This window comes from Geotrypetes seraphini, chromosome 7 (genome assembly GCF_902459505.1).
Source record: "Geotrypetes seraphini chromosome 7, aGeoSer1.1, whole genome shotgun sequence".
Classification (NCBI taxonomy): Eukaryota; Metazoa; Chordata; class Amphibia; order Gymnophiona; family Dermophiidae; genus Geotrypetes; species Geotrypetes seraphini.
In genome coordinates, this window is record NC_047090.1 from 137,696,192 (window position 1) to 137,718,735 (window position 22,544).

The 22,544-nt window shown below is 44.0% G+C and overlaps 1 protein-coding gene across 4 annotated transcripts in view; it reads right to left on the reverse strand.

The window, feature by feature from the left end:
* The window catches only part of DDHD1 (DDHD domain containing 1), a 405,278-nt gene that overhangs the window by 332,107 nt on the left and 50,627 nt on the right, over positions 1-22,544 (reverse strand). For 3 of the 4 annotated variants that reach the window (XM_033952944.1, XM_033952943.1, XM_033952941.1), the window contains one exon: positions 20,802-20,930. The exons of the other annotated variant lie outside the window; for it this stretch is intronic. In XM_033952944.1, coding sequence (XP_033808835.1) covers positions 20,802-20,930 — 129 coding nt within the window. The remainder of the gene's footprint in view (positions 1-20,801; positions 20,931-22,544) is intronic. 4 annotated transcript variants of the gene reach the window in all.

A 22,544-nucleotide genomic window follows, 5' to 3' on the forward strand; every position in this document is an offset into this window, starting at 1 on the left:
CGGTGACGGAAATTGTTCTCTGGCATCTGCTGCACTTATTAAACCCCATTAACAGAGACATTGACGGAAAAACTGCCTCAGCCAAATCAAAAGCGAAAGGCTGAGGCAAGAACGGAGGCCCAGTCATTGAAACGCCCGAAGGCGAAAAACAGGAAAAGATAATTTCTTTTTTTTTTTTTTTTACTGTACCAAAGCAAGTATAAAAAGAAAATAAAAGAAAGAAGTATTAAATGAACACGCGAGCGGGAAGGCAAGGCAAAAAAGAACAAATGTTCAAAAACACAACTTCTTAGCTCCGTGGAAAACTAAGAACTGAGGAGTTGTGCACCTACGTCGGGCGGGAAGGCACTCGCACATGTGCGAAGTGGTCAGTCGCAAACTTTCTAAGGTTCTTAAAGTGTCAGTGCACTTTTGCAGCTGACTGTACCTGGGCTCTGTAGATGACATCACCCACACGCGAGAACATCCTGCCTGCTTGTCCTGGAATAAAGAGAGTATTGGCATGAAATAGGACAGCAGAGATTGTGGCATTGGTATTATGAAAGCAGTGTAATTATGAATGACCTTGGTAGCTAGGCTTGGGTTACAGAGCCTTGGTCTGTATCCCTGTTGTAATACTCTTATGGCTATCCCAACTGTTATGGCATGACTGGTGATAATCATCTTTCTAGTCTACTTCAAAGTTAATTTGTGTGTACTTGCATAAGGTCAAGTTTGAGTTTGTCATTTATTTCAGTGGTAGATGGATGGAGAGAGTGACTAAATGAATCACTGGGGCAGTGCTGTGGTTTGAGCTCTAAAGTTTTAGGATATTATGCAGTATCTTTGTTGTTGGCTTAGTTATTTTCAGGTATGTGCAGTGGTTAGGGTGATGAGGTAGTTTGGTAAGGATTGGTAATGGAAGTCTTAATTAGTGTTAATTTATAGTTGCGGGTGCTTAGGGATGAGTAGGATGAAGGGCAGGGTGGGAGGGCATAGGCCTCAGGTATATGAGCATGATTTAGCTGTGGAAATCATCTCTAAAGGTGACCTAGGTAGGTAGAGAGTTCTTTTTCAGAGCAGGTATTCCAGAGATAGGTGGTTAGTGACTGAATGCAGGCTGATTTGCTTCTGAGAAAGCCATAATGCAGTCTGCTTCAATTGGAGTTTTCAGAAGTGTTTGTCCCTAAAAAGAAAGTAGGTAGAGTTATTTTTCAGAGCAAGTATTCCTGAGATAGGTGGATTTGAATGAAGGCTGATTTGCTTCTGAGAAAGCCATATTGCATTGTGAACCTCATTCTAGTCATCCTAATAATAAATATGAGATATGATCAACATTATATTACTTATGGATGTTGCTGTTTCCAGTGCTACTGAAGGAGTATTCCATACTTCAGATTTTTCAACCAACAGACCGGAATAGAGGCTTTCGCTTGAACGGCATCAAGGGACTCGATGCATCAGTGATCTGAAATGCTATTTGGGAAGCTGGTGGCTTTTTAACTGGCTTACAAGAAGGAGCAATGTCTTCCGATATCAGTGTCGATGTCGATGGTTTGTCAATGTCCATGGTGATACCGAATAACTTCTCTTGCTGAAGTTTCCGGTTCTTGATAGATTGTTTTTGAAGAGAAGAACAATACAGGAGTTGACACAGTGTTCTGGGCCAAGACACTGCAAACACCAGGAGTGGTGGTCTGTAAGTGATATTGGCCATTTACACCTGCCGCACTTCTTAAAGCCGGTTAACAGACATGACATCGACAGGAAGACTGCCTCAGCTAAATTAAATTCAATGGCTGAGGTAGAAGAAAGAGGCCCCACCAGCCGAATGCCTGCGAGATAAAAAAGTTTCCCCTCTTTCTTCCTTTTTAAAAAAAAAAATAAAAATATATATATATAGAAAAAAAGGAACAAGGAAAATAAAGACTAAAGAAAAAAATGAAGGAGTGGGAAGGCAAAAGGCAGAAAAATTTGAACGTTCAAAAACATCCATCTTAGCTCTATGGAAAACTAAGAGGAGCCACGACCTACATTGGGCGGGAAGGCACTCGCATATGCGTGGTGTGGGCGGATTGCGAACTTTCTTCTTACAGTGGCGATGCACTTTTAAAGCTGTCCATACTGGAGCTCCATAGATGTCGTCACCCACATGTGAGAATACACTACCTGCTTGTCCTGGGATAACCTCAGATGCTTTGTGCTCTGGGAATATGCAGATAGGACTCTGTTAAATCCAGGGAGGCTAAAATTTCCCCTGGAGCCACCACTGCAATTACTGAATTGTTTCCTTGCAGAACCATTGCACTTTTAATGATGAATTAACAGACTTCAGATCCAGGATTTACTCTAGATGTCTGAGTCTTTCTTGGGCACAGTGACTTAAATAGAGTATCTGCACAAGCCTGATTCATCGGGCGGCACAGGCTCTATGGCTTGAATGTCTAAGAGGGGATTGGGACTTGGGACTTATATACCCCCTTTTTGTAGGTTTTACAACCACATTCAAAGTGGTTATCATACAGGTACTTCAAGCATTTTCTCTATCTGTCCAGGTGGGCTCACAATCTATCTAATATACCTGGGGCAGTAGAGGATTAAGCGACTTGCCCAGGGTCACAAGGAGCAGCACAGGGTTTGAACCCACAATTTCAGAGTACCAAGGCTATAGCTCTAATCAGTACGCCACACTCTCCTTATCACCACTACCCAGAATTTGAATGCTTTCTCTGGCCACCCAGCCATAGAGTACACAGATCGATCCGGGAGCAGGAAACAGAATTCAAGTTTGTAATCTTCTTAAATGATGTCTACCACCCAGCAGTCTAATCAAATCAGCTTCCAAGCCTCCCAATAAGCAGACAATCTCCTGCTTTTCTGTGGAGGTACAGTATGGCTACTGACCTGGATGATGTTACCCATATGTGATCTTGGAAATAAGACAGGTAGAACTACAGACTGATTCAGATGAAATTCTGAGACAACTTTAGGGAGAACTATCCTGTTGTGGTAGAATGTTGTAAAAAGTGAATTTGACACTAGTGCTTGAAGTTCACTCTGTGCAGATGCGATAGATATGTGGAATACCACTTTCCAAGTGAGATACTTGAGAGATAAGGTCAAGAGTAATTCAAAGGGAGGCTTCATGAAAGTGGAAAGTACCTCATTAAACCACTTTTACAAACAGCACACTGATTACCGATTACACATAGAATAATTTTTAAAATTATACTGTTAACATTTAAGATTCAACAATCTAATGCGCCGATATTCTTGGACTGTCTCTTGATACCGTATTCTCCACTCAGGGCACTTAGATCAACAGAACAGCATTTACTGACTATCCCTTCTTTAAAAGTAATAGGGACTAGAAGATCTACTATTTTCTCGGTAATAGCACCCCAGCTCTGGAACAATTTACCAATCTACTTACGCAATTAATCCTCTTTAGAAAAATTTAAAAGTTCTTAAAAAAGTTTCCTGTATAAGGATGAATTTGAGATATAGATAGCACATCTTACCAATTATTAAATCTCATGATCTAAAACTAAGATTTTAATTAGCCCTACGTATAGGTCGCAAACTTCTCTTTCTTCTTTTCTAAGCTTATCTTTGCTTTTATATCTTTTCTTGCTACCCACTAGATGTGTTTTCCTTAAATGTTTCTTTTTTCTTTAAAGATTGTAGTTCATCCCCCTCGCCTTCTGTACCAGTCATTTATTTGTACGTATATACTTTGTATTTAATTGTATAAAACTGTTTTGTTTTGTCCCCTATTTTTAAAATGTTTTACAAATTGAAGTATTTGACATTGCGTGTATAACAAATCTCAATAAAACTTGAAACTTCCACATTAAGATCCCATGCCACTGGAGCAGGACTGAGAGGTAGACTGGTTTGAAGCAGTCATTTCATGAATCTAGAAACCAGAGGAAGAACCAACAATGGCTTTTTGTCTGTTGTTGAATGGAAAGCCCTGATAGCACTGAGGTGGACTCCAACTGAAGTAGTCTTAAGACCAGAGTTGAAAGCTGCAGCAGATTCTCAAGCACCGATGGTAGTGGACATGTGACTGGATCCAACGAATGATGACCACACCAGACTGTGAAGCGAGTCCATTTGAAATGGTAACAGTGTTGAGTGGTCTTCTAGAAGCTTCAATAATGGCTGATACTGGAGCAGAAAGTGTAGCAGTATCTAAGTGTTGAGAGAAAGATGCCACGCTGCAAGTGCTAATAATAATAATAAATAATAATAACAGCTTATATACCGCAATACCGTGAAGTTCTATGCGGTTTACAAAGATTAAGCAAAGGTACAAATTGATTGACTTTAAGAGGGGAGGAAGAAAGAGGGTTAATAGGACAGGAAATCCATTTTTGAGGAGAGCGTGATCAATAGAACAAGTTAATCGCTATAGAGGGGAGAGAGAAGAGAGGATCAGTTGTCTAGATACTTTAGGAACAGGTATGTTTTCAGACGTTTCCTAAATTCCTCATAAGTAGTGGACGAAAGCAATTGTTCTAGGTCTTTACCCCATGATGCTGCTTGGTGCGAGAGAAGATGTTCATGGTGTTTTTTCAGTTTACAACCTCTCACTGGGGGGGAAACGAAGTTGGAATGTGAGCTTCTCTTGTGTCTGTTGGCTGAGAAGACGAAAAGGTCAGTTATATATTTAGGGGCAAGTCCGTGTAGTGCTTTGAAGCAGAAGCAGGCAAATTTAAACTTTACGCGCGCCTCCATTGGCAGCCAATGCAGCTGCCGGTAGTAGGGTGTCACGTGGTCAAACTTCCTCAGCCCAAAGATCAGTTTGACCGCTGCATTTTGCATCAATTGTAAACGCTGCATATTCTTTTGGGAAATTGCTAAATAGGCGATGTTACAGTAGTCAAGTAGACTCAGTACGAGGGATTGGACTAGGGTTCTGAATGCCGCTGTATCGAAATAAGCTTTAATGGATCTGAGTTTCCAGAGAGTGAAAAATCCCTTTCTGATCAAGGAGTCCACCTGGTCTCTCATGGTTAGGCACTGATCCAAAGTTACACCTAGTATCTTTATGGTAGGTTGGATAGGGTAATTAAGATTATTGATACATAGTGGTGATTTGGTGTCAAGCGGATGTGGCGAAGCAATGAAGAAAGTTGTCTTTTCTGAATTAAGTTTGAGCCTAAAGGTTGTCATCCAGTGCTCCATAACGTTTATGGCTTCTGAAGTTTTAGAAATAGTTTCAAAGATAGAATTAACGAATGGGATGATGATCGTAAAATCATCTGCATAACTAAATAGTTTTATCCCTAACTGGGTTAGCTGCGTGCCTAGTGAGGACATGTAGACGTTGAAGAGCGATGGAGATAGCGGAGACCCTTGTGGCACACCGGATGGATTGCTCCAGGTATCTGAAAGTTCATAATTAAAACGTATTTGATAAGTGCGGGACATAAGGAAGCCACGGAACCAATTCAGCACCTCGTCCCTGATACCAATGGCGTCTAGGCATTGCAGCAGTTTCCCGTGGTCTACTAGATCAAAGGCAGAACTCATATCGAATTGCATAATCAGGGCATTAAGGCCCTTACTAAACAGTAGGCGCAGATTGTCTAAAATAGCTGCAATTACTGTCTCAGTACTGAATAACGGTCTAAAACCGGATTGAGTTTCATGTAGGAGAGAGAACTGATCCAGATAATCCATCAGTTGGGTGTGTACCAATCCCTCCATAATTTTTACAATAAACGGGATGGATGCTACTGGTCTGTAGTTGGATATTATAGCTGAAGATTCTTTTCGATTTTTTAGAATTGGGATTATTATTATGTGACCATTATTAGAGAGGAACTTCCCAGTTTTTAGGTTATGAGCCAAATATTGTATCAACGATAGTTTAAATACTAAAGGTGCCGCTTTCATGATTTCATAGAAACATAGAAAGTGAAGGCAGATAAGGGCCAAGGCCCATCAAGTCTGCCCACACCAATGACCCTCCCCTACCTCCCTTTGTGAAGAGATCCCACCTTTCGATCCCATTTAGCTTTAAAATCAGGCACACTGCTGGCCTCAATTACCATCTACCACCCTCTCGGTGAAGAAGTACTTCCTGGTGTCGCCATGCAATGTCCCTCCCCTGATTTTCCACGGATGCCCTCGTGTTGACGTGGGTTCCTTGAAGAAGAAGATATCCTCCCCTACCTCAATACGGCGCGTGAGGTATTTGAATGTTTTGATCATGTCCCCTCTCTCCCTGCGTTCCTCTAGGGAGTAGAGCTGCAATTTATTCAGCCGTTCCTCATACGGGAGCTCCCTGAGCCCTGTTACCATCCGTGTGGTCATTCGCTGGACCGACTCAAGTCTCAGCACATCTTTGCGGTAATGTGGTCTCCAGAACTGCACACAATATTCCAGATGGGGTCTCACCATGGACCTATATAATGGCATTATGACTTCGGGCTTACGGCTAACGAAACTCCTGCGTATGCAACCCATGATTTGTCTGGCCTTAGATGAAGCTTTCTCCACTTGAGTTGCAGTCTTCATGTCCTCACTGATGATTACCCCTAAGTCACGTTCCGCTACAGTTCTCTCTAGGATCTCACCATTAAAACTGTAAGTCTTACATGGATTTTTGTTACCAAGATGCATGACCTTGCATTTTTTGGCGTTGAAATTTAGTTGCCAGGTCCTGGACCAATTCTCCAGTAGGAGGAGGTCATGTGCCATACTATCGGTCTTGGATTTGATGTCAGGTCCTGTTGTGTTCTTGTCTACTATATTGCATAATTTGGCGTCATCGGCGAATAACGTTAATTTACCCTGAAGCCCCTCAGCCAAGTCCCTTATGAAGATGTTGAATAAGATTGGGCCCAAGACCGAACCCTGCGGTACTCCACTGATCACCTCTGTCATTTCTGAGGGGGAGCCATTCACTACCACCCTCTGAAGTCTACCTCCTAGCCAGTCCCCCACCCAAGTAGTTAAGGTATCACCCAAACCTAGAGTTCATCTTGCTCAACAAACTGCGGTGTGGTACGCTATCGAATGCTTTGCTGAAATCTAAGTACACGACATCCAGGGACTCCCCAATATCCAGCTTCCTCGTCACCCAATCAAAGAAGCTGATCAGGTTGGATTGACAAGACCTCCCCTTTGTGAACCCATGTTGACGGGGATCTCGCAGATTCCCCTCGTTCAGGACCGTATCCAATTGGTGTTTGATTAGAGTTTCCATTAGTTTGCTCACTATTGATGTGAGACTCACCGGTCTGTAGTTCGTGGCTTCCGTCCTGCATCCTTTTTTATGTAGTGGAATGACATTAGCAGTTTTCCAGTCTAGCGGGACTCTTCCCTTGCTAAGGGAGAGATTGAAGAGTGTTGATAGTGGTTTCGCCAAGGTGTCTCTTAACTCCCTGAGTACTCTGGGGTGTATGTTGTCTGGCCCCATAGCTTTGTCAACCTTGAGTTTGGATAGTTCACTGTAGACACTACTGGGCGTAAACTCAAAGTTGAAAAACGGGTCTATCGAGCTATCCCTTGTTGGTAGCTGAGGGCCGGATCCCGGCGCCTCACGGGTGAAGACTGAGCAAAAGTATTCATTTAATAGTTTAGCCTTCTCGGAGTCCAATTCTACATAGCTCCCGTCTGGTTTCATAAGGCGTACTATCCCACCTGTGTTCCTGTTCCTATCACTAATATACTTAAAGAATGCTTTATCGCCTTTTTTGATGGTCTTTGCTAGATTCTCCTCCATCTGCAATTTGGCCTGCCTGACTGCCGTTTTGACGGCTCTTGACTTGGCCAGATAGCCTTCCCTGGAGTCCTGCTTCCCTGAATGTTTGAAGGAGATGAATGCTCTTTTCTTCTCTTTTATGAGGTTGGAAATCTCCGTAGAGAACCACTGCGGTTTGTTATTTCTTCATCGTTTACTTACTGATTTTATAAATCGGTTTGTTGCTTCTTGTATAGTAACTTTCAGTGTTGACCACATTTCCTCTACATTATCTGTCTCTGCTTGGTTTTGTAGCGACTGATGGATGAATTCCCCCATGTTCTCGAAGTTGGTGTCCTTGAAGCTGAGGACCTTGGTTAATGTGTTGGATTTGGTGAAACCTTTTCTGAGGTTAAACCATACTATGTTGTGGTCACTGGACGCAAGCGTGTCTCCCACTGAGACCTCTGTGACACTTTCTCCGTTGAACTTAGACTGGTATGGATCAGAGAAAGCACAATTACTTACTGTAACAGTTGTTATCCAGGGACAGCAGGAAGCTATTCTCACATATGGGTGATGTCATTCCATCTGGCCATTCCATCTGGAGAAAACATCCAGACAATAATGAGAGGTGAAAGTATGAACCGAGGACCAGGTGGCAGCTTTGCAAATTTCCTCAATAGGAGTGGATCTGAGGAAAGCTATTGAAGTCGCCATGGCTCTGACTTTGTGGGCTGTGACTCGACTCTGTAGATGTAGTCCAGCCTGGATATAGCAGAAAGAGATACAAGCAGCCATTCAGTTGGAGATGGTACACTTAGAAATTGGATGTCCCAACTTGTTTGGATCAAAGGAGAAAAAAGTTGAGGAGCACATCTGTGTGGTTTGTTGCGTTCCTAGAAGGCCAAAGCACGTTTACAGTCGAGAGTATGAAGAGATGATTCTCCAGGATGAGAATGAGGCTTTGGAAAAAAACACTGGTAGTATAATGGATTGGTTGGGATGAAATTCTGAAACCACTTTAGGTAAGAATTTAGGATGAGTACAGAGGACCACCTTGTCATAATGGAAAACAGTGAAAGATGGATCAGCAACTAAAGCTTGCAGCTCACTGACTCTTCGAACAGATGTGAGGGCCACTTTCCAAATGAGATATTTCAGATGAGCCATAGACATTGGTTCAAATGGAGGCTTCATCAACCGAACAAGAACATTGAGATCCCAAACCACTGGAGGTGGTTTGAGAGGTTTGACATTGAAAGGTCCTTTCATAAATCTGGAAAAAACCGGATGAGCAGAGAAGGGTTTCTCTTCAAAAAGCTGATGGAAAGCAGCAATTGCACTGAGATGGACTCGGATTGATGTAGACTTGAGGCCAGAGGTGGATAAATGCAAAAGATAATCCAGAACAGAAGATAAGGATGAATCTTGAGGTTCCTTTTCATGAGAGATGCATCACGTAGAAAATCTAGTCCATTTTTGGTGGTAGCATTGTCTAGTGGCACCATGTCACCACGGAGCCCCGGTATGGACCACTTTAAGAACTTGTAAAGTTCTCAGCTGCTCGCACTGCGCATGCGCGAATGCCTTTCCGCCCGACATAGGCGCGCGGTCCCTCAGTTAAGTTAAGCCAGCTAAGAAGCCAACCCAGGGAGATGGGAGGGTTGTGAGAATATCTGCATGCTGTCCCTGGATAACACCTGTTATGGTAAGTAATTGTGCTTTATCCCAGGACAAGGAGGCATATATTCTCACTGATGGGTAACCTCCAAGCTAACAGAATAGGATGGTGGAAAAGTTGGCCATTAGGAAAATAAATTTTGTAATACAGATTGGCCGAAGTGCCCATCCCTTCTGGAGAAAGACTCCAGACAGTAGTGAGAAGTGAAGGTATGAACTGAGGACCAGGTGGCAGCTTTGCAGAATTCCTCAATGGGAGTAGACCTGAGGAAAGCAACAGAAGCTGCCACAGCTCAAACTTTATGGGCTGTGACACGGATTTCCAGTGCCAGTCCGGTCTGAGCATAGCAGAACGAGATGCAGGCGGCTAGCCAGTTGGAAATCGTTCTCTTGGAAACAGGATGTCCCAACTTATTTGGAACAAAAGAAAGGAAAAGTTGGGGAGAAGTTCTGTGCGGCTTTGTGCGATCCAGGTAGTAAGCCAAAGCTTGTTTACAGTCCAAAGTATGCAAAGCCCGTTCTCCAGGAAGAGAATGAGACTTAGGAAAAAATACTGGTAGAACAATGGACTGATTGAGGTGAAAGTCAGAGACAACTTTAGGGAGAAACTTTGGTTGAGTACGGAGAACCACCTTATCATGATGAAAAACTGTAAAAGGTGGATCTGCAACCAGCGCATGTAACTCACTGACCCTCCTGGCAGAGGTGAGAGCAATAAGGAAGACCACTTTCCAGGTAAGAAATTTGAGATTAGCTGTAGCCATTGGTTCAAACAGAGGCTTCATCAAACTGGAAAGCACCACATTAAGGTTCCAGACTACAGGTGGATGCTTGAGAGGTGGTTTCACATTGAAAAGCCCCTTCATGAATCTGGATACCAGAGGATGAGCAGTAAGAGGTTTCCCCTGCACTGGTTCATGATAAGCATTAATAGCACTTAGATGGACTCTAATGTATGTAGATTTAAGATCAGAGTCAGACAAAAAAAGAAGGTAATCCAACAACAATTCCACTGCCAAGGAAGTGGGATCATGATGATGAAGTAAACACCAGGAAGAAAACAGAGTCCATAACATTGTTGTGTGGCCGGTTTCCTGGAAGCATCAATGATGTGACAAACAGGCTGAGAGAGGAGCGTTTGAGTAGAACTCAGCCCGAGAGAAACCAAGCTGTCAGGTGTAGAGACTGCAGGTTGGGATGCAGAAGGTATTGCTGATTCTGAGTAAGTAGAGTAGGAAACACTGGAAGTAGTATGGGTTCCCTGGAACTGAATTGCAGAAGAAGGGAAAACCAATTTTGCCTGAGCCACCGTGGAGCAATGAGAATCTTTTGAGCCTCCTGACACAACAGGAGAGAACCCGTGCCTCCCTGCTTGTTGATGTAGTACATTGCTACTTGATTGTCCGTGCAAAGGAGAAGGCTTGAGGATAGAGGAGATGTTGAAATACCTTGAGGGTATAAAACATCGCCCTGAGTTCTAGGAAATTGATGTGGAATTTCTTCTCTCTGGCAGTCTAAAGACCCTGACCCTGCAGATTGTACATATGCGATGCGCCCCCCAGGCATAAGAGGAAGAGGAAGCAATTGCTGATAGAGATGAATGAGATTCTAAAGTCGATCTGGTGGAAGAAACACCCTCATAAGTGTGGTGTCCAGAATTGCCCCAATGAATTGAAGACACTGCGTCGGAATGAGATGCGATTTGGGGAAACTGACTTCGAATCCCAGAAGCTGAAGAAAGGAGATGGTTTGAGATGTTGTTTGAACCACCCTCTGAGATGAAACATCCATGATCAACCAGTCGTTCAGGTAAGGAAAGACCTGGAGACTGTGTAAACGCAGAGAGGCGGCCACCACAATCAGGCATTTCGTGAATACTCTGGGAGAAGATGCCAGACCGAAAGGAAGAACCTTATACTGGTAATGATATTGATTTATCTGCAACCGAAGATACTTCAGAGAGGCCGGAGCATGGGAATATGCGTGTAGGCTTCTTTGAGGTCTAGGGAGCATAGCCAATTGTTGAGATTGAGATGAGGATACAGGAGAGCCAATGACAACATTTTGAATTTTTCTCCGACTAAGAAGATATTTAGAGCTCTGAGATCCAAGATGGGTCTGAGCCCACTGTCTTCTTGGGGACTAAGAAGTAACGGGAGTAAAAACCTCTTCCCTGTTGATCGAGAGGAACTGTTTCGATGACATTTAGCAGAAGAAGAGATTGCACCTCCTGGAGAAGAAGGGAGGACCGTGCAGGGTCCAAAACAGACTCTTTTGGAGGACATTCTGGAGGAAGAGTCTGAAAATGAAGAGTGTAACCCTGACGAATGATGGTGAGGACCCAATGATCGGTGATAATAAGTTCCCAACGATTGATGAACAACTGAAGATGACTCCCGATGGGCTGGGGTAATGGAGGAGAAATGCTGAGATTGGCTATGCTCTCAAGAAACAGGTCAAAAGGGCTGCTGAGGTTTAGGTTGAGCAGTCAGTTGCTTCTGTTGTTGTTGGCGAGGCGGCTGCTGTTGAGTCTGTTGTTGTTGGCGAGGCGGCTGCTGTTGAGGCTGCCTTTGTCTGCGAGGTTGAGACTGAGGTGGTTGCAAAGGCCTAGCAGCAAACCTATGCTGATAAGTACACTGTGGCCTGTAAGGACGAGCAGGGGAAGGTTTTTTCTTGCTTTTAATCAAAAGTATTCCACCTGGTTTCATGAGCTGACAACTTTTGGGTCGTGGTATCTAAAGACTCACCAAAAAGTTCATAGCCCAAACAAGAAGCATTGGCCAGACGATCTTGATGATTAACATCCAGCTCAGACACTCGAAGCCAAGCATCGCATAGCTTCAGACATCGCAGTAGCACAAGATGTAAGCTCAAAGGTATCAAAAACTTCCTCAATTGCAACAAGGAAGCAACATACTGCTGCAAAAGAGGAACTTGCGCTCAGGAAAGTTATTTCTGTAGAGCAGACACTTGTTGTATTAAGTGTTTGAGGTAAACAAGAAAAGTGGAAAGCATAATTTCCAGACTGATTGGCAAGCGTGGAATTTTGAAATAAATGCTTACCAAAACGGTCCATTGTTTTATCCTCCCTTCCAGGAGGGACAGAAGCATAAACACTGGCACCTGCAGATTTTTTAAGCGTAGACTCTACGAGAAGTGACTCATGAGGAAGTTGAGGCTTATCAAAACCAGGAAGAGCCACCACTCTGTAGAGGGAGTCCAGTTTATGAGGAGTCCCAGGAACAGTTAGAGGAGTTTCCATATTCTTATAATAAGTCTCCCTGAGAATATCATGAAGAGGGAGCTTAAGAAACTCCTTAGGAGGCTGCTCAAAATCTAATGCATCTAAAAATGCTTTAGATTTTTTAGAATCCGACTCCAGAGAAATGGAAAGTGCCTCTGACATTTCCCTTAAAAACTTCGAGAAAGAGGGCTGTTCAGGCTTCGAAATAGGCTCTCTAGAAGAAACATCACCATCAGAAGAAGCCTCATCTTCTGTCAGGATAGGTTCCTCAGAGTCCTCACAGAGATCAGAGTCCTTCGTTGGATGAAGTCGGGAGGTGGATGTCGAGGGCTCGACATGCTTGAGCTTCCTCAGTGATTTGCCTGATTTAATCAACATCGTCTCAGGAGATGTATAAGAAGAACGATGTCGAACTAAATCCAACCTCACACCCAAAGGTAATACTGCTGGCACCGAAGAAATTTTTCGAGACGGTGTCGAGGCTAGTAAAAACAGGCTCAACAAAAGTCGATGCCGGGACGGACAGCTCAGATCTGGTTGGTGCCGCCAGTCGATGATGAAACCATCTGCTCAGAACGAACCGGCACCAGAGGAGCCGGTGTCGCTAGCACTGGAAGCAAAATTTGTAATTGCTCTCGTAACTGGACTTTAAGCACAGCAGCAATTGTGTCCTCGAGAGACTTGCTTTTTTGCCGGTACCTTCGGTGCCGCTCTGCGCTCCGGAGATGAGGAGGCCAATGACGAGACACTCACCTCTATCAGAGCCGAGCATTTTTTAGGACGCCTCGAGGTCGGCAGGACTTGTAGTAGTGACCTGAGAACCTGTAAGGGTAGGGGAAGGCTTCTTAGCCGGCTTACTCACAGACTGCGAAACTGAAGGGGATTCCAGCGATGTTGAATGATGTGAAGTCGACTTCGGCGTGGACTCCCGACACCAGGACCGATGTCGAATCACCTTCCATAGCGGACCCAAACAGCAACTGTTGTTGAATTTGGCGGTTTCTGAGGGTCCTCTTCTGAAGAGAAGAACAACGGGTGCAGGATTCTGCCCTGTGGTCCGTGAACGAAATAGGGCGAGCACACCGTTCGCACTTCTTAAAACCCGTAGATGGTCAGGACATGGAGGAAAAAATAGCCTCAGCGAAATCGAAGGTCGAGACTTGGAACAGGCCCCACAGGGCCAAGATCGTGAAAGCAAAAAAATAATTTTTTTTTTTTTTTTTAACTTAAAATGAAAAAGAAAAAAGATTAAAAGAACAAATTATGAAGAAAAAAGAATAAAATAAAGCCGCATGAGCGGAAAGGCAGAAAAAATATATATATATATCAACGCACACGATTGAAAAGCAACTGACTAGCTCCGCAGAAACTAGAAAGCTGAGGGACCGTGCGCCTACGTCAGGAGGGAAGGAACTCACGCATGTGCGGTGCGGGCAGCCGAGAACTTTCCAAGTTCTTAAAGTGGTCCGTACTGGGGCTCCGTGGTGACATCACCCATCAGTGAGAATATATGCCTGCTTGTCCTGGGATAAGGTGTAGAGACTGCAGGTTGGGATGAAGAAGAGATCCTTGGCTGTGTAAGCAGAGATGGAAAAACTGGTAGAAGGTATGGCTCCCTGCTGCTGAGTTAAAGTAGAAGGGAGTACCAAGGTTGTCTCGGCTACCGAGGAGCTATCGGGATCATGATGGCATGATCGTTCTTCAACTTGACAAGAGAATGAGAATGAGAGGGAATGGACGGAATGCATACAGGAAGAGATTTGTCCATTCCAGTAGAAAAGCACCTGCCTCGAGGCGCTGAGGAGAATATATCCTGAAGCAAAACTGAGGCAGTCTGTGGTTGTGGTTGCAAAGAGATCTATCTGAGGAGTTCCCCACTGTGAAAAATGTGATGAAGAGGCACGGAATTGAGTGTCCATTCGTGAGGCTACAGAAGACAACTCGATTTGTCTGCCAAACAGTTTTTCACCCCTTGGATGTACACCCCTTGAGGAAGGTGTTGTGGAGGATTGCCCAGTCCCAAACCTTCAGAGCTTCTTGACAAAGGGAGAGAGATCCCGTTCCTCCCTGTTTGTTGACATAGTACATGGCGACTTGGTTGCCCGTCCAAATGAGGACTACCTGGTCGTGAAGAAGATGTTGAAAAGCTTTGCGAGCATTAAAGATCGCTCTGAGTTCCAACAGATTGATATGACACTGACGATCCGTGCTGGTCCAGTGGGCTTAAGTACGGAGACCACCGAGTTGAGCCCCCCCAAGCATAGGTTGAGGAATCTGTCATGAGGAACTTCTGATGAGGGGGCGTTTGAAACAGTAAACCTCTGGAGAGATTGGAAGAGAGCATCCACCAGCAGAGAGACTGTCTCAATGAAGGAGTGACTGTAATGTTTCGAGAGAATAGTTTGCAAGCTTGCGTCCACTGAGATGCCAGGGTCCACTGAGGAATTCTGAGGTGAAGTCTGGCAAAAGGAGTCGTGTGCACACATGTGGAGGCCATGTGGCCTAGTAGAACCATCATGTGTCTCGCTGAGATTGAAGAGCAGGAAATCATTATGTGACACAGTTGAAGAAGAGCATCCAGACGTTGTTGAGGAAGGAATGCTCTGAGTTGGATAGTGTCCAGAACAGCTCCAATGAACTGTAGATTCTGAGAGGGCTGAAGTTGGGATTTGGGAAAGAGGAACCACGTAGTCTGTTGGGTTGCTACAATAACCCCCTGAGATGTTGAATCTTTAATGAGCCAGTCGTCTAGGTAGGGAAATACCTGAAGCCCATGGTGCCTGAGAGCTGCTACCACCACCAGGCACTTGGTGAACATTCTGTGAGATGAAGCCAGGCCAAAAGATAGCACTCTGAATTGGTAATACAGATTCCCCACCCAAAATCTGAGGTACTGACAGGAGGTCGGATGAATGGGGATGCAAGTATAAGCCTCCTTGAGATCCAGAGAACATAACTAATCATTCTGATCTAGAAGGGGGTAAAGGGACGCCAGGGACAACGTGCTAAATTTTTCTTTGATTAAAAATTTGTTGAGAGCCCTGAGATCCAGTATGGGTCGCAGATCACCCATCTTCTTCGGAACTAGGAAGTAATGGGAGTAAAAAAACCCTGCTCTGCTGTTCCAGAGGAACTTCCTCGATGGCACGGAGATGAAGCAGAGCTTGAGCTTCCTGATGAAGGGTGGTCTGGGATGGATTGGAAGGATATTCTCTTGGAGGAAGCTCTGGTGGAACCTGAGTGAAGTGAAGAGAGTATTCTTCCATGATGATTGACAGCACCCAGAGGTTGGATGTAATGGTCTCCCATCGATGGTAAAAATGATGGAGACGACCGCCTATGGGGGAAAGGAGGACATAGGCAGAACGATGGAGGTTATACTCTGTTTTAAACAGTCAAAAAGGCTGCGCAGCCTTAGGTGCAGCAGAAGGCTGAAGTTTCTATTGCTTCTGCTGCTGCTGTGGTTTCTTGGGAGTTGCTCGAGTGTAAGGAGCTGCCTTTGGAGTATAATTCCTCTGGAAAACTGGAGGATGGCGTGAAGATTTTGAAGGAGCTGGCTTCAGCTTTGGTCTGACAATGGAGGCAAAAGAGGTCATTGCCTGCACAAGGAATGTTAGCCAGACGATCCTGATGATTAGGGTCCATATCGATGGCGCATCGCTACAGAGAAAGCAGTGGCTCTAGCAGACAGTTCAAAGGCATCATACAATGACTGGAGAAGATGCAATCTGAGTTGTGACAGAGTAGCCGTGACTTCTTGGAACTCAAAATGTTTAAGTTGATCCAGGTTTTCCAGAAAACCTGGAAGAATATCAATAAGGAACTTGAGATAAGTAGTGAAGACAAAATTGTAGTTGAGGACTCTGGAGGACATCATAGAATTCTGATAAAGCCGATGTCCAAACTTGTCCATGGTCTTACCTTCTCTTCCAGGAGGAACTGTGGCATAGACCCTGGAAGGATGGGTGCGTTTCAAAGATGACTCCATAAGAAGGAATTAATGAGATAACTGTGAATTCTCAAACCCCTTGCAATAGAGAGTTCTATACCTCAAGTCCAACTTGCCTGGAACAGCAGGTATAGTATACGGAGTCTCCAGACATCGTTGGAAAGTTTGAGACAAAAGTCGGTTAAGAGGGATCTTAAGTGACTGCATGAGGTTGAGGCAGATGCATTTCCTCGAGATACTCCTTAAAAGTATTTAGAACCAGCATCTAATTTAATGTCCAAGTCATCAGCCATCTGACGAAGAAAGGAAGAGAAAGACAGCTATCTGCCAAGGCCTTGCCTCGAGAAGGGCTCTATGACCTCGAGGCGCCTCGAGTAGAGAACGAAGGCGAAGCCTCTCTGGAAAAGTAGCAATCCAAAGAATATGGAGACTTGGAGGAGGCAATGGAAGCAGCTGAGTCCTCGGGGTCTGGAAGCGGTGACCCTTATCGAAGAGTTGGAGGCCTCGAAGAGCTGGAAGGTCTAGAATGAGGCCTGGACGAGGAAGGCTGCTTCTTGGACGAAGACCTGCATCTCGATGGATGCCTCGATGAAGGTCTTGATCGACGACAAGAGTGATGCCTGGAAGCAGATCTCGAATAGGATCGAGGAGACGTCGCCCTATGTATGGAAACAGGCAATGCTGTTGGTGAATGAATAGGGCTAGAAGCTGTAGATCGAAACTCAGTGGTTTGGATCGAGGAATCTCTAAGCACTCCCAAAGACTCTGCTCCTTGTATGGAGTGTGAGAATTCCAGTCGACACACTCGCAAAGTCAACTCCTTCCATAGAGTATGAAGATTTCAGCTCAAGGCACAGGCAAGGTTTGACCTCTTGTGAGACTGCTGAGTGCCCAGGCTGGACTGCAGGAAGCAGAGTTAAGGCAGGACTGTATTTGCTCAGTAACTGAACAAATTCCCGCTCTAAAATGGTCTAGATAATAGCCTGCAATTGTGGATCAGAGTCTGAAACTGGACCACTTGCTGAGGCTAAAGGCTTAAGGCAGAGGAAGCATGCTTCGACTTGGAGAAGTGATGCTTGGGTAGCTTGAGGACCACCACCGGAACGTTCTGCTGAGGTATCTGACCTGAGGGAAGCTCAGGAGAAGACTTTGCAGATTTACTCGATATCGAGGACGATACAAACAAGGAAGCTCTGATCAGACTCGAGGACGGAGTTGTGGAGGCAGGAGGACACCCCGCAGCAGGCTTGACCAAGTCAGAGGTCGCGGTTGAAGGTGTAGCACAGGTTTCCATATTAAAAATCTTCTCCACTTGAACTTGACGTTTGAGGGCTCGAGGTTGAAGGGTAGCAGAGTGAGCGCACGACTCCGGGCAATGGTCAGGCCCCAGGCACTGAAGACACCAGCGGTGTGGGTCAGTGAGGGAGATCTCACGTGACACTGGCTACACTTCTTGAAGCCCATGTCCGGCTGGGACATAGAAGGAAAGATAGCCGCCACAAAGTTGCAGCCCGCAGGCTGAGGGCGTGCGGCAAGCCCTGCCAGTCAGTTGAAGAAAAACTTTTTTTTTTAAAAGAATCAAAAGAAAAAACACAGCAACATGGTAAGAAAATAAAACATGAGCTGCGGTGAGAGAAGGCACGAAGTGAACTAAGTTCAGCGCAGAGCATCAAAGATGGACTTCTCGGCTCCGCGGAAAACTAAGAACTGAGGAGACACGCCCTGTGTTGGGCGGGAAGGCACTCGCACATGCGCAGTGCAGCAGACTCAAAACTTCTGAAGTTTTCTACATGCAAGTCTACTTGCGAGGCTGTCCGCATCTGGGCTCTGTGGATGACTTCACCTACATAGATTATCCCAGGACAAGCAGGCAACCTATCTCCCTCCCTCCCCTTTACCTTCATGGCGCGTTTTGAGTAACTTTCACAAAGCCGGAGCCTGTAAACAGTAGTGTGCATGTGTGGGTGGAAGTTGCATCAAAGGAGAAGCTTCCGCCCACACACACACGCTACTGCTTGCAGGCTCCGATGGCTTTGTGAAAGTTACTCAAAACGCGCCGCGAAGGTAAGGGAGAGGGAGGGAGATAGATAGATTAGGGTAGGTAGGAAGGAGGGAGGGGGCCGTGCTTCCTTCCCTTAAATGCATGGACAAGGCCATTCACCGCTCCACAGGGCGGTGGATGGCCTTGTCCCTGTACCCGCAGTGAGCACTTCCCCCCTCACAGTTTTGGCGGGCTACTCACAACTAGCCACGGGTAACAACCACTGTGTCATTCTCTAATTTGAATTTGCCCAAATGTGTTTTGCGGACATTGTAGCTGGCACAAAATGAAGCAGCACGTCTTATTATTCATGCTTCAAAATTCGATCACATCACACCAATATTTTGTGAGCTCCATTGGCTGTCAGTTGACATGCGGGTTGAGTTTAATGTTCTGTATTTGATATTTAAGGTGCTTCAGTTCAGCTGCCAATAAAGTGCTCGTTCTCTGTTACAGTGTCACTGTCCTTCGTGTGAATTATGGACTTCCAACAAAATCTGTTTAAAAGTTCCATCATTAGCTGTGGTGTGACTTACAAGGAACCGCAAGTTGATGCTTTCTGTCCAGGGCCCAATGCTTTGGAATGCTCTGCCTTCATCTTTGCGCCAAACTAACATTCTTTTGTATTTTAGAAAAGGAGTGAAAACTTTGTTGTTTGAATACTTTTTTGGTTCTAGCCTTGAGAATGCTTGATTTCCTCTGTTTTTATACTGTGTTTGTTTTGCTGATTTGTGTTTGTTTTTAGCTTATTTTGTATGTTATTTTGTTTCTTGCCTAGATTTGTGGATAGGCGGGTTATAAATAATTTTAAGTAAATAAACCAATCTCTGGTTTCTGCTTTCCTCATCTCGTCACTCTCCACTCCATCCCATGTCTGCCCTCTGTCCCTTCCCTTTTTCTCTTTCGGTCTTCCCTCCCTTTCCCCCCGCTCTTGCATCTGTATTCTCTCCTTTCCTTCTCACCCCATGGTGTGGCACCTGCTTCCCTTCTCCTAAGCCCTGGGACTTCTCTCCTCCTTCCATCTTTCCCGCTCCCTCCATGATCTGGCATCTTCTTTCCCTCCCTCCCTTTCTTCCCAATGGTCTGGCATCTTGGTCTCCTTTCCTTCCCTTATGCCCTAGCATCCCTTTTCTCTCCTTCCATCTCTCCCTCCCCCTCCATACTCTGGCATCTCTTCTCCTTCCTTTCCCTCCCTTCCCGATGGTCTGGCATCTGTCTCCTTCCCTTCCCTCTCCCCATGCCCTAGCATCTCTCTCCTCGGCAAGCGAGTTAATAGAAGACAAACAGAGCCTGGGACCAACATGATTTGAATAATGACCAGACAACAAAAGGTAGAAAAATAATTTTATTTTCTAATTTGTGATTAGAATATATAAGAACTGAAATGATTATCCCGCCGGTGCTGGTGTTAAGACATGGGCAGAAATTTGGGAGGGGACCCCAAAGCCCTCTATTAGCCCGTGCCATCTTCAACTTCCAGCAGGCTTATGGCTTTCTCTAGCTAGGGAGCAGTTGCCCTAAATGCACTCCTTTTACTAACACCATCTCTGGCATGTGTTATCTTTATATTTTGCACAGTATAGGAGAAAATGAATCTTTTTATTTCTTTGGTGTTGTACTATGTGGAAGGTGTGGCTTCTTGGGATTTTGGTTTAATTTAAATTTATCATTTTTGGTAAGTTATGTATTTGGCATTTGTGTTCTCTGTGTGTGACCGAGGTATTCTGTTAGGATTAATTTTCTATGTAGCATTTAGTTTTCCTGATAGTGGAGGGGATATTGTGAGGGGAGATGGGTTTTGTTGATCCTTTTTCTGTATTTGTGATTTATAAAATGACAGTTGTACAGCATATTGTTCCTTTTTATACTTTAATGAAATAATTTCAATATAAAATAGCTATTCAAGAATTGTGTGGATGGGATCAGACAGAGTTCGCGGGGACGGGGCGGAGACAAATTTTTTCCCCTGCATCATTCTCTACATTACATGAACCATAGTCCACATGCTTTCCCTACTTGTTATTGGCAGAGTTGTGTGAGAGACTCATGATCATAGGGTTAACAGCTAAACATAGAGAAAAGCTGGCCATCCCTCTCTAATCCTCCTCCCTCATAAATATAACCAATACACCTAGTGGGAGTATAAAGATTTTTTTTTGTTTTTGTTATACAGGAACAGAAAATACCATCTATGGTGAGCTATTACCTTTGGAAAATCCCAGCTTTTGTGTAACAGTTCTAGCAATTTTAGATGTTGTCGCATCACTGTACAAATATACTTCATCCACACTGTGCCAATCCACATGAGTACGGCTCAACTTTAAACTATGAATAGCTGTAAGAAAAAATAAAATAAGAATAACAATTGTCAACTTAGGACAAATGAGCTTCCCAAAGAGAAATCACAAGCTAACTAAAGAAAGGCTCTACAAGAAGGTTTGTTTTACCAAATATATTAAACAGAGGTGGCTGCAATGAAAGATTAGGTTCTTACCTGGATTGGTACAGAATGTTGCAGATCGCCTGATTTTTGATCTTGTAAAATACAACCATGTTAGTCCTTTTAATACCAAACTGCATTGGCTGCCTTTTGGGGCCAGTGTTTTTTCAAGTTTGGGTGCTTCTGTTATAAGGCGCTTTTCAGATTATTGCCCTCATATCTGACTTCCTATTTGAAATTCTCTTATTCAACAAAAGGTACTAGAAATTCAGGTAAATTTATCTTCCCTAACCCAAAGGCCTGTTGTTATAAGACTTTTTGGGATAGGCAGGAAAGATGAACTCCTGGTTAAGTCCGATAATTGTTCAATCCTATTCTTACCTTTAGGAAAACATAAAAACCCATTTATTTGACAAACAAGAATGCTGTTTTTGGTATTATGAGGTATTTCGGTTCTTATTCTTTTTAATGCGTTTTAATCTTAATTTTTTGTAATATTTTATTATGTAATACTAGATTGATGTATGCAGTTTGTGTGTTTTGAAATTGTATCATGTGTTGAAATGTCTCAGCTTTTTCCTGTTGTGAACCGCCCAGAACTACTGGTAGGGCAGTATATAAAAAATACATTATTATTATATTATTATTCTTTCAGTTAATCTATTACTTCTCGTGAACTGGCTTGCAGAGAGGAAATGCTCACAATTTTGAACACCTCCCATACAGAGGCGAAGCCCCAGTCCATTGCTGAAACAAGGCTGCCCTGTGAACTTCTAAAAGCTAAGTTACTCAGATTTTCATATTTCAGCATTTCATATTTCAGCTTTTCACTGGTTTTCAGCATTATATCTGCTTAATTTCTCTTCTCCTCCCTGTTTCTTACTAAAAAAAAAAATATAAAAAAAGCACAAAAAAATCCTTCTCTTTCCTCTGTTAAATCTTATTTCCTCTTCCTGCAGTTTTGTTTAAAATACTGTGTTTTAGGTGGTATAGAGCCTATATTTCTGGTGCCTGTGGCTCAGGGTGACTAAATTAGGGAAAATCCTGTTATAAATCCTGTGTTTTAGGGTAGCACTGATAGAACCTGCAGTTTTGTTTAAAAAACTGTGTTTTAGGTGGTATAGAGCCTATATTTCTGGTGCCTGTGGCTCAGGGTGACTAAAGTAGGGAAAATCCTGTTATAAATCCTGTGTTTTAGGGTAGCACTGATAGAACCTGCAGTTTTGTTTAGAATACTGTGTTTTAGGTGGTATAGAGCCTATATTTCTGGTGCCTGTGGCTCAAGGTGACTAAAGTAGGGAAAATCCTGTTATAAATCCTGTGTTTTAGGGTAGCACTGATAGAACCTGCAGTTTTGTTTAGAATACTGTGTTTTAGGTGGTATAGAGCCTATATTTCTGGTGCCTGTGGCTCAAGGTGACTAAAGTAGGGAAAATCCTGTTATAAATCCTGTGTTTTAGGGTAGCACTGATAGAACCTGCAGTTTTGTTTAGAATACTGTGTTTTAGG